Source organism: Callithrix jacchus, chromosome 3, assembly GCF_049354715.1.
Source record: "Callithrix jacchus isolate 240 chromosome 3, calJac240_pri, whole genome shotgun sequence".
NCBI classification, from domain to species: domain Eukaryota; kingdom Metazoa; phylum Chordata; class Mammalia; order Primates; family Cebidae; genus Callithrix; species Callithrix jacchus.
Window position 1 is genome coordinate 190,835,695 of NC_133504.1, and position 14,769 is coordinate 190,850,463.

Sequence of the window (14,769 nt, forward strand, 5' to 3'; positions counted from 1 at the left end):
GAGGCCCGGGCTGCACTGGGCCCATTCTCCAGCTGTGACAAATACAAACATCTGGACACATTTGGAAGATCCTGTCTTGAAGGTACCTGAGCTGTGGAAGTGATGATTGGGTGGACTAAAACCCCGGCCGGAGGAGCCTTTGGGAGGTGAGCTGCAGTCTCTCTCCATGGATATTTTTTCCCAGGAAGATTTGATGATTCCAGGCTTGTCCAGAGCCCAGGCTTCCCGGGCAGAGAAGCTCTGCTAGAGAAAGAGCATCCAATTGCAAGGTCTGGTGGATCAGGCCAGCAGCGTGGGGGCATCGAAGCAATACGCCTGCCAGTCTGGTCCAGGAAAGCATGAAATCCAGGCAGAAAGCCCCCAACAGCAGGCTTCCTGCCCTTCCCAGGTGCTTAGGAACAAAAGCAGGCCTTGAGGCCGGGCGTGGTGGCTCATGCCTGTAATCCCAGCACTTTGGGAGGCCCAGGCGGACAGATCACCTGAGGTCAGGAGTTCGAGACCAGGCTGGGCAACATGGTGAAACCCCATCTCTACTAAAAATACAAAAACTAACTGCATGTGGTGGCAGACGCCTGTAATCCCAGCCATTTGGGAGACTGAGTCACAAGAATCACTTGAACCCAGGAGGCAGAGGTTGCAGTGGGCCAAGATCGTACCATTGCACTCCAGCCTGGGCGACAGGCAAGACTCCATCTCAAAAAAAAAGCATGCCAGAGACAGATGCCAGATTTTGAAGTTGCGTGTGACTAGAGGCAGAGCTGGAACTTGGAAGGAGTTTGAGAAGACAGAGAGCCCAGCAGGCTCAGAACTGAAGCACAGCCAGGCCTCAACCTGCTGAGTTTTCAAAGGGAATGCAATAATGGGCCCCATGCAGGCAGCCTAACAGGGAAAGGGCAGTCTCCTCTGGTTGAAAAAGCGCCATCTGTAACCTCTATGATTCTTTTATATCCAGTGTCTGTCATATAAAAAACTCAAAATTGCTTAAAATGTTGGCCAGGCACAGTGGCTCATGCCTGTAATCCCAGGATTTTGGGAGGCGGAGGCCACAGAATCACTTGAACCCAGGAGGTGGAGGTTGCAGTGAACCAAGATCGTGGCACTGTACTTTAGCCTGGGTGACAGAGTGAGACTCTGTCTCAAAGAAAAAAAAGTAAAGAGACAAGAAAATACATCTTCTGATAGTATAGAGAAGAGCCAGAAAATGGCTGCAGACAGCTGATGATCCAGATACTACACCCAAGGACTTGAACACAATTCTGATGACTTGATTAATAAAGAAAACAGAAGGGGCAAATTAGATAAGGGGGGACAATATAACAGAGAATTGGAATCTATGTAGGGAGACATAACCAAGCGTTGCCATGCACCTGTAGTCCCAGCTGCTCCAGAGGCTGAGGCAAGAGGATCACTTGAGCCCAGGAGTTCTAAGCTGTAGTGCGCTAGGCTGGTCAGGTGTCTGCACTAAACTTTGGCATCAATATGGTGACCTCCTGGAGCAGGGAACCACCAGGTTGCCTGAGGAGTGGTGAACTGGCCCAGGTCAGAAATGGAGCAGGTCAAACCTCCCGTGCTGATCAGTAGTGGGACTGCACATTACAATACAGTGTGAATAGCTGCTGCCCTCCAGCCAGGATAGCATAACAAGACTCTATCTCTAAAGAAAAAGAAAGAGGGGAAGGAAAGAAAGGAAGGAAGGAAGAAATGATATTCTAAAGCTAAGAAAATACACAATTTGTCAATAAGGACACAGTAGATGGGTTTAATAGCAGATTGGACCCAGCAGAATACAGAGTATTCAACTTGAGGATAGCTCAATAGAAGAGACCCAAAGTAAAGCCCAGACAGGAAGAAAGAGGGGACACCATGAGAAACAACAACAGAAAACCAGAAGACAGCACAAGAGACACGTGTAACAAACTTGAAAGGTCTAACGTGCATAATCAGAGTCCCAGAAAGAATAGAGGGAAGGGGCAGAAGCAATATTCAAAGAAGTCATGGCTAAACATTTCTCCAAATTCCAAAAGGTGAAAAATCTCTGGCCACAGATTCAGCAAGAAAACTACAAACAAAAAACCACCAGACATACCTGGGTACATCATAGTGAAATTGCCGAAAACAAAGACAAAAAATTTGACAAGTAGGAAGAGAAAAAGATATACTACTTTGAAGCAAACATAAGATGGATAGCTGTCTTCTCAACAAACACAAGAACAGTGGAAGCCAGCAGGCAGTGAAGTGATGTATATTTGAACTGCCGAAGAAGGCCGGGTGCAGTGTCTCAAGCCTGTAGTCCCAGCATTTTGGGAGGCTGAAGCAGGTGGATCACTTGAGGCCAGGAGTTCGGGACCAGCCTGGCCAACATGGTGAAACCTCATCTCTACTAAAAATTCAAAAATTAGCCAGGCGTGGTGGTACATCCCTGTAATCCCAGCTGAGACATGAGAATCACTTGAACCTGGGAGGCAGAGTTTGCAGTGAGCAGAGATCACACCACTGCTCTTCAGCCTGGGCAACAGAGTAAGACTTTGTCTCAAAAAAAACTGCTGAAGGAAAGTAGCTGCCAACCAGAATTTTATAACCAGCAATAATATCCTTCAAAAATGAAGGTGATATTTTGCCTTCCTGAATTATTCCGAAACACAGAGTTGAAGGAATTTGTTATCAGCAGCCTGCACATAAAACAATTAGAGTTCTTTTTTTTTTTTTTTTTTTGAGACGGAGTTTCGCTCTTGTTACCCAGGCTGGAGTGCAATGGCGTGATCTCGGCTCACCGCAACCTCCGCCTCCTGGGTTCAGGCAATTCTCCTGCCTCAGCCTCCCAAGTAGCTGGGATTACAGGCACACGCCACTATGCCCAGCTAATCTTTTGTATTTTTAGTAGAGACGGGGTTTCACCATGTTGACCAAGATGCTCTCGATCTCTTGACCTCGTGATCCACCCGTCTCGGCCTCCCAAGTGCTGGGATTACAGGCTTGAGCCACCGCGCCCGGCCAAAACAATTAGAGTTCTTTAAAAAAAAAATCTATCAGATAGAAATGTAGAAATGCCAGAGAGGGTGGCATGGTGGCTCGTGCCTGTAATCCCAGTACTTTGGGAGGCCAAGGCAGGAGGATCCCTTGACCTTAGGAGTTTGAGACCAGCCTGAACAACGTACTGAGGCTGCCTTACTACTAAAAAAGAAAAGAAAAAATTAGCTGGGCGTGGTGGCATGCCTGTAGTTCCATCTGACTCAGGAGGCTAAGGTGGGGGATCATTTGGGCCCAGAAGTTTGAGACTGCGGTGAGCTATGATTGTGCCACTGTACTCCAGCCTGGGCGACAGTGAGGCCCTGTCTTAAAAAAATTAATGCAAGAGAGACTGAGGAACATGGTGTGGATTAATGTAAGTGAATATTGGCTGCACAAGACAATTGTGGTGTCTGTGGAGTTTATACCTGGTGCTCAAATTCATGACACAGTAGCAGGAAACACAGGAAAGTAAACAGAATTTTAAAGTTGTATTGGAAATGAGATTGAATAGATTGTTTATATTAGAATGTGATCCGTCAAGGATTTTCTATTATAATATTAAGATAAACTAAAATAATAGTTAAAGGTGAATAACTAGCAAATTCATAGAAGAAAAAACATCCAAAATAAGGTATAAACAGAGAAAAAGAGCATACAACAAACGGACCAAATGGATTCGTATAGATTCCAGTTCTGTCTAAATTCTTCACCCTTTTATCTAATTTGGCCCCTTAGTTTTCGTTAACGTATTAAAAACAACAGTAAAAAACTGAGTTGGGCACGGTGGCACACGCCTATCGTCCCAGCTACTTGGGAGGCTGAGGTAGGAGGATTGCTTGGACCCAGGAGTTTGAGGGTGCAGTGAGCTGTGATTCCGCCACTGTACTCCAGCCTGGGCAGCAGAGTAAGACCTCCTCTCTAAAAAAAACCCAAAAAGGAAAATTATGTTGAAGCCTAAGCAGTGCTTTGAAGGAAGTTTATGCCACTAAATGCTATAAACTAGAATAAAGGATGCAATTCAATGACGTCAAGTTGTATCTAAAGAAGCTAGGAAATAATAAGTTCATCATCCCGCAAGAAGGCAGGAGGAAAGTCATATTCAAAATAAGAACAGATGTCAACGAAATGCAAAACAAGTGTATAGCAGGGAAAAGACAAACCCAGAAGTTAGTGGGTTTTTGTTTTGTTTTGTTTTTTTAAGATGGAGTCTAGCTGTGTTGCCCAGGCTGGAGTGCAGTGGTAAAATCTTGGCTCACTGCAAACCTCTGCCTCCCATGTTCAACTGATTCTCCTGCCTCAGCCTCCCAAGTAGCTGGGATTACAGGTGCCAGCCACACACCCAGCTACTTTTTTTGTATTTTTAGTAGAGAAGGGGTTTCACGTGTTGGCCAGGCTGGTCTTGAACTCCTGACCTCATGATCCACCTGCCTCAGCCTCCCAGAGTGCTGGGATTACAAGCATGAGCCATCACGCCCGGCCCTAAAAATTAGTTATTTTAAAAGAGTAATAAAATTGATAAATTCCTAGCTGGACTAATCAAGAGAACAGTGAGAAAACATAAATCACTAATAACACAAGTGGAAAGGAGATGTCGCCACAGACCTTACAGATACCAAAATAATAGTAAGAGGATATTATAAACAACTTTATGTTACTCAACTGAACAATTTAAATGCATTGGACAGATTCCTCAGAAAAGCAACTGAAGCTAACAAAGGAAGAATAGAAACCTTTTCATCCAGTATCTATTAAGGAAGTCAAATTCACTATTTTAAAACCTTCCCACAAAGAGAACATCAGGTGCAGATGGCTTTCCCTATGTATTCTTCTAAACATTTAAGGAAGAAATAACACCAATCTTATATAAATTCTTTCAGGGAATAGGAAAAACAAGACACTTTCTAACTCTTTTTTTTTTTTTTTTTTTAATCGAGACAAACTCACTCTGTCACACAGGCTGGAGTGCAGTGGCACAGTCTAGGCTCACTGCAACCTCTGCCTCCCAGACTTAAGAGATTCTGCCACCTCAGCCTCCTGAATAGCTGGGACCACAAGCGTGCACCAACCCCAGCTAACTTTTGTATTTTTAGTAGAGACAGCATTTTACTGTGTTGCCCAGGCTGGTCTCAAACTCCTGGGCCCAAGCAGTCCAACTGCCTCAGCCTCCCAAAGTGCTGGGATTACAGGCATGAGCCACTGTACCCAGACCTAACTCTTTTTTTTTCAATCAGAGTATAGTCTTGACATTTACCCCTGACCAAGATATTACAAGAAACAACAACCACACCAATCTCTCATGAACCTAGATGCAAATACCCTTAAAAAGATACAGACAAATGAAATCCAACCATATATAAATACCATATATCATGACTGAGAGAAATATATCTGGGCACAGTGGCTTACACTTGTAATCCCAGCACTTTGGGAGGCCAAGGCAGGAGGATCGCTTGAGCCCAGGAGTTTGGGATCAACCTGGGCAATATAGTGAGACCTCATTTCTACAAAAAATTTACAAATTAGTCGAGCATGGTGGTACACATCTGTATGGACAGCTACTTGGGAGGCTGAGATGGGAGGATTGTTTGAGCCTAGGAGGCAGAGGCTGTAGTCAGCTGTGATCAGACCACTGCACTCCAGCCTGCGTGACCGAGCAAGATATTATCTCAAAACTTTTTTAAAAAGAGAGAAATATATTCCAGATATGCAAGACTGGCTTAACATTTGAAAATCAAATTGATGTTTTGCCACATTAACTTTAAAAATAGGAAGAAAAATCATATAATTTTGAAAGATACAGGAAAAGCATTTGAAAAAAATTTCACATCAATTTTATGGTGAAACCATCTCTTAGCAATAAACAAAACCAAACCAGAAAAGCATCTCTTAGCAAACTAGAAATAGGAGGGAATTTCCTTAATCTGGCTACAGATAGGTAGATAGAGATACAGATTTCGTCTGTGTAGATCTGTGTGTGTGTCTGTTGTGTGTGTACCATGGCAGACATCCCTGAGATTGGGAAGATGTTTACTATTCACTATCTCCATTTAACATTGTCTTGTGGCCTAGCAAATGCAAAAAAAAGGCAAAAATAAAAGGAACAATCGCACGTTACACAGCATTGGAAATGAAGGACTAAAACTGCCATTTTCTGTAGATAACATGATCAAGTCCCTCGGAAACTCAGAAACATCTTGAAACTATTAGAAAGTATAAGTAGACTTAGGAAGGTCATTAGATGAAAGATCAACATATAAAAATAAACGGTCTTTATGCCAGCAATAAATAAGTGCAAAATGAAATCAAAATACTTAGTCAATTTCGTGTTGCTATCACAGAATACCTGAGACTCAGTAATTTATACAGAAAGGAGATTCATTTAGCTCATGATTCTGGAGGTGGGGAGGTCCAAGATCAAGTGGCTGCATCCAGTTACCTTCTGGTGAGGGCTTCGTGCTCTGTCGTAACATGGCAGAGAAGCAGCAGGGGAAGGGGGCGTGTGCAGAGACCCAACACGAGAGGCAGCCTCACTTCACGACAGCCCACTCTGAAGGTAACTAATCTGGTCTCATGAGAAAGGCATTCAACTCCTTAACAACCTAATCACCTTTTAAAGACACCGTTTTAAACACCGTCACATTGGGAATTAAATTTCAACCTGAGTTTTGACAGGGACAAACCACCTCCAAATCATAGCAAATACCATCTATGGTAGTACCAGCAAATATCAAATACATAAGCATAAGTCAAATTAAAGATGTCTAAGACCTCCATTGAAAGTTATGTTATTAACATACATTTTTAAAGCTCTAGACAGCAATTCCATTCAGAGAGGAAAGCCTGATGTTATGAAGATAGTTATTCTCAAATTAATCTATGAGTTCAATGCAGTCTCAATAAAAATTCCAGAAGTTCCCTCCCTCCTTCCTTCCTTTTCTTCCTCCCTTCCCCTCCCCTTCCCACCTCTTCCTTCCCCTCCCTCCCTTTCCCATCTCCCTCCCTCCCTCCTTCCTGCCTTCCCTTCTCTTCCCTCCCTCTTTCCTTCCTCCCTCCCCTCCCCTATCCCTTCCTTCCTTCCTTGTAGAAATTGACAACTGATTATAAAATGCATGTGGAGATGCAAGGGGCCTGGAATCGGCAAGTAGCAGCAGCAGAACATTGTCTGTTCCTCTCGATGGGCTTTGAGTAGTCTCCACAAATAGTGCTCTGTGACTATCCCTGCGTGTGTCTCCAGGTGAACACGTGTATGCTTTTCTGCTGTGTATACTTCATAAAAAAAAGAACAAAGGCCATCACAGTGGCTTATGCCTAGGATCCCAACACTTTAGGAGGCTGATTTGGGAGGGTCTCTTGAACCCAGGAGGTCAGTGCTACAGTGAGCTGTGTTTATACCACTGAACTCCAGCCTGGGTGACAGAACGAGACCTCATTTCTAAAAAAAAACAAGGGAAAAAAAACGTTGGAGACACCTTCTATTGTGAAAGCCATAGTACAAGGTTGGACTTGAGACCCATTCAATAGAGTGGAAAGTCTAGAACAGACCAATGCATATACAGGCCCTGATTTATGACAATGTGACATTACAGAACAGTGGGAATGGTGGTTTTTCTTTCCAATAAATGGGCCGAGTCAATAGAGGACCACATAAAAAAATGTCTCATATGGGTATCTATTAGCATCTGGGTTCTTACTGCTACTGTACACAAAAACCAATTCCAGACAGAGTGTAGATATAAATATAAAAAGTAAAACAATAAAATCCAAGCATGGTGGCTCCTGTTGTAATCCCAGCACTTTGGGAGGCCAAGGTGGGAGGATCACTTGAGGCCAGGATTCAAAACCAGCCGGGCAAGATAGTGAGACCCCATCTCTAAAAAAATAAAAATTAAAAATAATTAGCCAGGTGTGGTGGTCTGCACCTGTAGTCCCAGCTACTCAGGAGGTTGAGGCAGGAGGATCACTTGAGCCTAGGAGTTTGAGTCTCCAGTGAGCCATGATCACCACAGATCTGGACTACAGAGCAAGACTGTGTCTTAAAAAATAATAAAAAGCAGCCGGGCATAGTGGCTCATGCCTGTAATCCCAGCACTTTGGGAGGCCGAGGCAGGCGGATAATGAGGTCAAAATTTTGAGACCATCCTGGCTAACGTGGTGAAACCCTGTCTATAATAAAATACAAAAAATTAGCTGGTCATGGTGGTGTGCACCTGTAGTCCCAGCTACTCAGGAGGCTGAGGCAGGGGAATCACTTGAACCAGGAGGCAGAGATTGCAGTGAGCTGAGATCCTGCCATTGCACTCCAGCCTGGTGAAAGAGCAAGACTCTGTCTCAAAATAATAATGATAATAATCATAAGCTTTTAGAGAAAAATGTCAAGGAGAACATCTTTGTGACCCTGGAGTGGGTAAAGAGTTCTTAAACAGGACACAAAGCATTAATCATAAAGAAAAAATGTTATAATTGGACTTTATTAAAATTTAAAACTTCAGTTCATCAAAAGCACCATTAAGGGAATGAAAAGGCAAGCCAAAGATTTGGAGAATATATCTAGTAAAGAACTCCCTTCAGTCAATAAGAAAAAGGCACACAACCCAATTAGTAATGGGCAAAAGGTTTGAACAGGAAGTTCACATAGAGAAAACCTAAGGGCTGATAAGGATATAAACTGTGCCCGACTTCACTGGTCATCAGGCTAAAACAGTGAAAAGCCACAGTAAGATAATATGCTATGACTCACTCACCAGGAAGGATTCAGTTAAAGACACTAGACATTCTCATGGGCCTGGGGAAAGCCATGCTGTCAGCCAAGCTGTGGGCAGGCGTGGCTGAATCCAGGCTGCTCCCAGCTGTCTGGCTCAGCAGTCCCACCCCATATATGCATTCAGTAGAGATGCACGTGTGTGTTCTTCAAGAGAGATGCATGAAGATGCTGGATAACAACCAAAACCCGTCAGGTGTAACAGATAAAGGAACTACAGCATATTTACCCCATGGAACATGGTGCAGCCATGAGAATGAATGACCTGTGGCAACATGCTTTGTTATGGGTGAATCTTATGAAATAGCATTGCCAGATTTAGCAATGCAACAGCAGAAAGGCCAGTTCAGTTGGAATTTCAGATAAACAACTGTGGGAAGTAGAAAAGTTCCTCTTCCAAGTTTCCTTTCTTGTTAAAGAATAATAATAAATGTTAGAAATAATAGTCTCTTTTAAAGACTTCCTTCAAAGTCTTCTTGCTTTTCACTACTGACTCTTTGTTAAGCCCTATCCTATGTAGCTGTTAGATATAAAAGAATAAGTACATTCTATGTCCTTGTGCTTTAACCAAGCTATGTGTGCTAGACACGCTCACAGGCACATAGTACATTCTATGTCCTTGTGCTTTAACCAAGATTGTTATCAATTTTCTAAGTCCTATCACAAGCAACTTCCTGTCCCTTCCTTATTTAGACGTCCTTTTTGTTCTCCACTGCTTTTACCTGTTTAGAAAAGTTTTAAGTTATTAGCCAATCAAGTTCAGTTTTGGATTGTGAGGTCTGGCTCCAACCAATGGAGATCAGACACAGCAGTAAGGACAACCCCAAATGTATAAAGACAAATATGTCTGCTTTTCCTTTGTTCATTGTAGTCTCGTGGCAAGATGGCTAATGAGAGCACCCTTTCTGCAGAAAGTAAAATTGCCTTGCTGGGAGATCCTTTGTCTCAGTGCTGATTTTTCCTTGCGGCACTGAGCATCTGTTTCCAACAACAACAAACTCTGGCCAACATTTGGGATATACTTACACTTACAGGTATTTCTAATGACACTTTAAAAGTACATATTTGTTGTTTATCTGAAACTGAAATTTAACTGAGTGTCCTGTATTTTATGTGGAGATTCTACACAAATATAACATCAGCAAACAAACCCTGCCAGTGTAGACTGAGAATTCCCATTCTCCAGAGAACAAGAGCAGGTGCCTGGCTCGGCCTATGGAGTGAGGATGGTGTCATGCAGGAGCCAGGGTGCCGGGTCCCGGGTCCCGAGTGGGGCTTCACTTCTCAACCTGGGTGCTCTTCACATGGGTGGGTTCAGCTTATGAAAATTCTGCTCAGCTCTGCAAATCACACTCCCTCATGAAGGCCATGGCTGTGCTGGAACATGCCATGTGGGACTCAGACCACAGACACAGCCGGAGCTTTTCCCAGCAGAGAGCAGCCCGCAGTCGGCCTGTGGGAGCCTGCTCCAGGTGCTTCCTGCCCAGCATTGCTGAATTCACTGCACCTTTGGGTCTCAGCCTCAATGCCCCTTCCTCCAGGAAGCCTTCCTGTCCTCAGCCGGGTGCCCGGCTGCACCCTCCTTCATGGCTTGGATTTTCTTTGGTTGCAGCTGTCGTGATTGTAGTTCCATCATTGTTTGTGTAAATACTTGTTTGTCATCTGCCTCACCCAGCTGCAAGGCTAAGCCCACAAGGGCAGAGGCTCGCCCACCTTCTTCCTTGTGTCCTGACCCCCGGTTCCTGCCTCTTAGCCGGTGCCCAGTGGTGTTTGCGGAGTGAAAGGATGAAGGTCTGTGTGTAAACCAGCATGTATTTTTTCACTACTCAGAGTTTTTGTTCATGCAACTAACACATGCCTGAGAATCAGGGCTCTCTTGTGTTCTACAAAATGTTCCAGAATCTTGTTTTTAAAAAGAAACTACTAGAATCTCAGCCGGCCACCTCACACACCATTGTCCTGGCCGGCGAGACCTGAGCCTTGTTCTGTGCTGGAGGAGACGTGCTGGTGCCGTGTGAATTCAGTTGCAAGTGTTCAGTGACTCGTTCTTTTGCTGGTGCAGATTCCAGGGTGCTGTGGTTTTTGGGACCCTTACCCTGGTGTTTGTCTTGATTCATAGGGATTTGCTCCAGACACTGACGGAGGAGGAGCTCCACACGCTGGAACGGAACCTCTGCATTTCCCAAGACGTGGAGTTTCCCATCCGCGCTGACGTGCCAGGGCCCACTGCCCTGGCACCTGCCCTCTCTGCTCCTCTCCCTCCCGAGGGGCCACTCTCAGCCAAGGCCAAAGACCCAGATGCAGAGCTGGCCTGCTCCATGCAGTACGACGACCAGGAGCTGGAACAGCTCAGCCGCATGGTCCACAGGGCAGGGGACGAGATGTCCTCTCTGCTGTCACCACCCAGTGCCTGCCAGTCCCCCGCACACAGGCCGGGACCCGAGGGCAGCCCGGGCGGGGAGGCCTCTCCAGGCAGAGTGCGCCTGCAGTCGGGCAGTGATGAGGAGGATCGCATGTTCTTCATGGATGATGTGGAGGGGTCGGCAGAAGCCCCGGCCAGGCCCAAGTCCCCAGGTGGCCGATTTGGGTGGGCCAGCAGTGCCCAGGCCGACCCCCAGGAGAAAGGGCAGGGTGGTCCGGGCGGCGCGGTGGGGGTGGACGTTCCTGCCTCGGAAAAGGAGCAGGACCTGAGCAACAACAACCACCCCGAGGCCCAGGGTGCGGGCAAGGCCAGCCTTGCGGGCTCCAGCTCCTGCAGCTGCCTGGACTCGCGGGTGCACCTGGACGGCTGGGAGGTGGGTGCCGAAGACGCGGAGACGGCAGAGATGATCGCCCACCGGACAGGGGGCATGAAGCTCTCTGCCACGGTCATCTTCAACCCCAAGTCGCCCACCTCCTCGGACTCTGCCGTCGCCACCCAGGAGACTGCCTCGGAGCCTGTGGCCGAGGGGGATGGCGGCCCCCACAAGCTCAGCGCCGCAGCCACCAACTGCCTGCTGCACTCCTGTGTGTGCTGTGGGAGCTGCGGGGACAGCAGGGAGGACGTGGTGGAGCGTCTGCAGGAGAAGTGCAGCCCGGGAGGCGTCATTGGTGCCTCATATGCTGCCAGCTTAGCCAAGGCCAGCGACGGGGCCACTGAGAGACAGGGGGAGGCGCCCCCACCCGCAGAAGATGTCTTCGACGGGCAGGAGCCCAAAGCCCCCACTTCCAACAAGTGCCTGCCTCCCACCTCAGGTTCCCAAGTGGACACAGCAAATGGGCCGCAAGGAGAGGCCAGGGCTGCAGGTCAGCTGGAGCCGGAGGCCAGAGAACCGGATGCCAGCAGCCCCTCGGCCCAGGAGGTGCCTCAGCCCCTGTCGGGCTCCAGGTAAGAGCCAGTCTGGCCCAGGGACTGGGTTGGTCCTCTGCGCTGGGGGCAGGTGCTGGCGCATTCTCCAGTCATTGCAGTGTTTCCACCTGGGCTGTCTTGGCCATCAACAAGTGCTGGACCGTGACCAGGTGTGGGGTCTGTTTGAGGAGGGGCAGGATCCGGGCTGGCTGCAGAGGCCCCTGCCCTGTGGGATATTGGGCACCAGGAAACGTGTGCCAGCGGCCGCTTCCCTGATTCCGATGTTACAGGTGCCTTTCAGGTGACATGGTCACAGTGCCGAGCCCTCAGCCCACCTGCTACAGCCCCGGCCACCCCGCCCCCGGTGTGAGCCACGTGTGCCTGCTCAGGGCAGTGTGGTGGGCTGTGTGCTGGTGCCTGGCCCCTCACCCTGAGCCACATCCAAGCACACTGCCCACTTCTCTTTGCTGACCACCGTGGCCACCTGACTTGCACCAGGCTGAAACAAGACACAGACCCTTGGCCGTGGGCATGGAGCCCGGGGCTATGAGGGGTCCTGAGACCAGCTGCAGGCAAATGCCCAGGGGCGTTCCCAGGGCCTCTGCCCTTCCCAGGACTCTCTCCTCCTTTCCCTGCATTGCGGGGAGGTTGGGAGGTCTCCGGTCTCTTCTCGTGGGCTCCCATCCACCACACTAGAGACAGGGAAAGGCAGGGGCTGGCCCAGCCCAGTGTCACTCATGGCTGCGTTGTCAGGGCCATCGGCCCCCTTGCCAGGACCCCACCCTGCAGGGCTCCCACCCTGGCTGTGACCACGACTATAGGCCTCTCTATCATGGAAGGGAGAGGGAGGATGGGGAGGGGAGGGGATTCAACTGGAGGCCAGAAAAGCCTCCTAGGAGCCGTGGGAGCTGAGCAGCAGATGGAGACTGAGGTGGGGTCACAGGTGCAGGAGTGAGGGCTGCACTGGAGGACGGCAGGCAGACCCAGGAGGGGGCCCCACACAGGGAAGGGGCTTCTGGGTACAGGGCAGACGCCTCCTTCCTGTGCTGCGCCCTCCCAGGTTGTGGGCTGTTTGGAGGAGCAGAAGTCACCAGGGCCCTGCAATGGCCAGGCTGCTCTGCCCATGCTTCCTTTTCCTTTCTGCTGCCCACTCAGGGCCTCCCTGTGGCTCTTTCCTGTGCTGTGGGCTGGGTGGGCTGGCCCTGGCTCCCGGCATCCCTCCCCGCTCCCTGCCAGGCCCTGGCAGCCTCAATTACTTTCATCGATGGATTTGCCTCTTCTGGACATTTCCTATGAACACTCTCCCATACGGTGGCTCCCGGCTTACGATGGCAGGAAGGTGGCTCGAACCAGCAGGAGCCGTCCTTCCGCGTTTGGAAGGCTAGGAGCGTTAGATGCATTTCTGACTTAGGACACGATGGACTAAGTCGGGGAACAACTGTGGTGTGTGACCTCCAGGGCCAGCTTCTTCCACCGAGCATGACATGTGTGGGGCCACCGTGTGGAAGCTTTTCTATGGCTGAACCATGCTCACTGCGTGGGGAGGCCGTCTTGTGTCTTCATTCCCCGGTGGATGATGGATGTGTTGTTTGTACATTTTGGCTGTGATGATAATTTTGTAGGAGTTTTTGTGCAGAGTCGCATCTTCAGCTCATCTGGGTGGCTCCCTGGGAGCGGAATTGTGGGTCATATGGTCATCGCGTTTGGCATGGTGAGGAGCTGCCAGGTCACTTTCCTACGTGGCCGCAGTTGGCATCCAGGCAGCCGTGGACAGGAGTTCCAGTCTCCACGTCCCTCCTTACACCGGTCACTGTCTTTGTCCTTGGGGCACACCCCACTTGCCAGCAGTCAGCCGATGGCTTTAGTGTCCTGCACACCGTGTCCTCACAGCAGTTTCATTGGTGGCATTCAGCATTACGTGTGTAGAGACTGCCCTTGATGGTGGATTGAAGTTCATCCTTGTGTGGTTCCCAGTCGAATCTGTAAATAAGAGTCCCAGAGGAGTCTGTCTGCAGGAACCTTTTCTCCTCTGCCCCGAAGGGAACGGTTTAAGACTGTTTTATAGGATATCCTTCAACTTTCAAAAATGCAAGCAAGGACACACGAGCCGATGTTCAGATACACACTCGTGTGTCCCCCTCCCCGGATTTGGCGAACGGCCCCCTGCTGCAGACACTGGCCTCCACCTGGCTCTCCTGGCCTCCTGTCCAAGCCTCCCCCATGCTCACTAGAGACGTCCCTGCTTGCCTTCACCTCGGGCAGGGACCCATGTGAAGCTGGCCCGGCGTGCACTCAGGCCCCAGTGCTGGCCTGGGGTTGTTTCCAGGCTTTTGCTGTCACAGAGGTGCCAGCACCCTGAGCAGCCTCCGCGGACAGCCTCTCCTCTTTTGGGTGAGGCCGTTTTTGTGATGCAGCCTAAGGTTTCTGGCCATGTCGGCCGGAGTCTTTTCCCCAACTAGTGGGGGCTTTTCCTCAGGGGCTCAGGCCTAGTTCACTGGCAAGTGGATCGTTTTTCTCCAAGTTGATGTGAACCCATCAGAAATTCTTTGAACAGGATAAGGGGGGTGTCTTTGGTTTGGGGCTTGCCCATCTTTTGCTGCGGGTGGGGGTTGCCCAGGTGAGAGGCAGTGGACATCCCACCCGCCCCCGCGAAGCTCCTCCTGCCTTCCTGACA

General features: G+C 48.8%; 1 protein-coding gene across 7 annotated transcripts in view; it reads left to right on the top strand.

The window, feature by feature from the left end:
* ZFYVE28 (zinc finger FYVE-type containing 28) overlaps positions 1-14,769 on the top strand; it is a 154,059-nt gene that overhangs the window by 103,728 nt on the left and 35,562 nt on the right. For 6 of the 7 annotated variants that reach the window (XM_054253556.2, XM_078367706.1, XM_054253559.2 and 3 more), the window contains exon 8: positions 10,887-12,134. In XM_054253556.2, the coding sequence (XP_054109531.2) occupies positions 10,887-12,134 (1,248 nt within the window). Of the gene's footprint in view, positions 1-10,886; positions 12,135-12,385; positions 12,711-14,769 lie in introns of those variants that run through there. The other variant, XM_078367707.1, reaches the window with a different exon arrangement.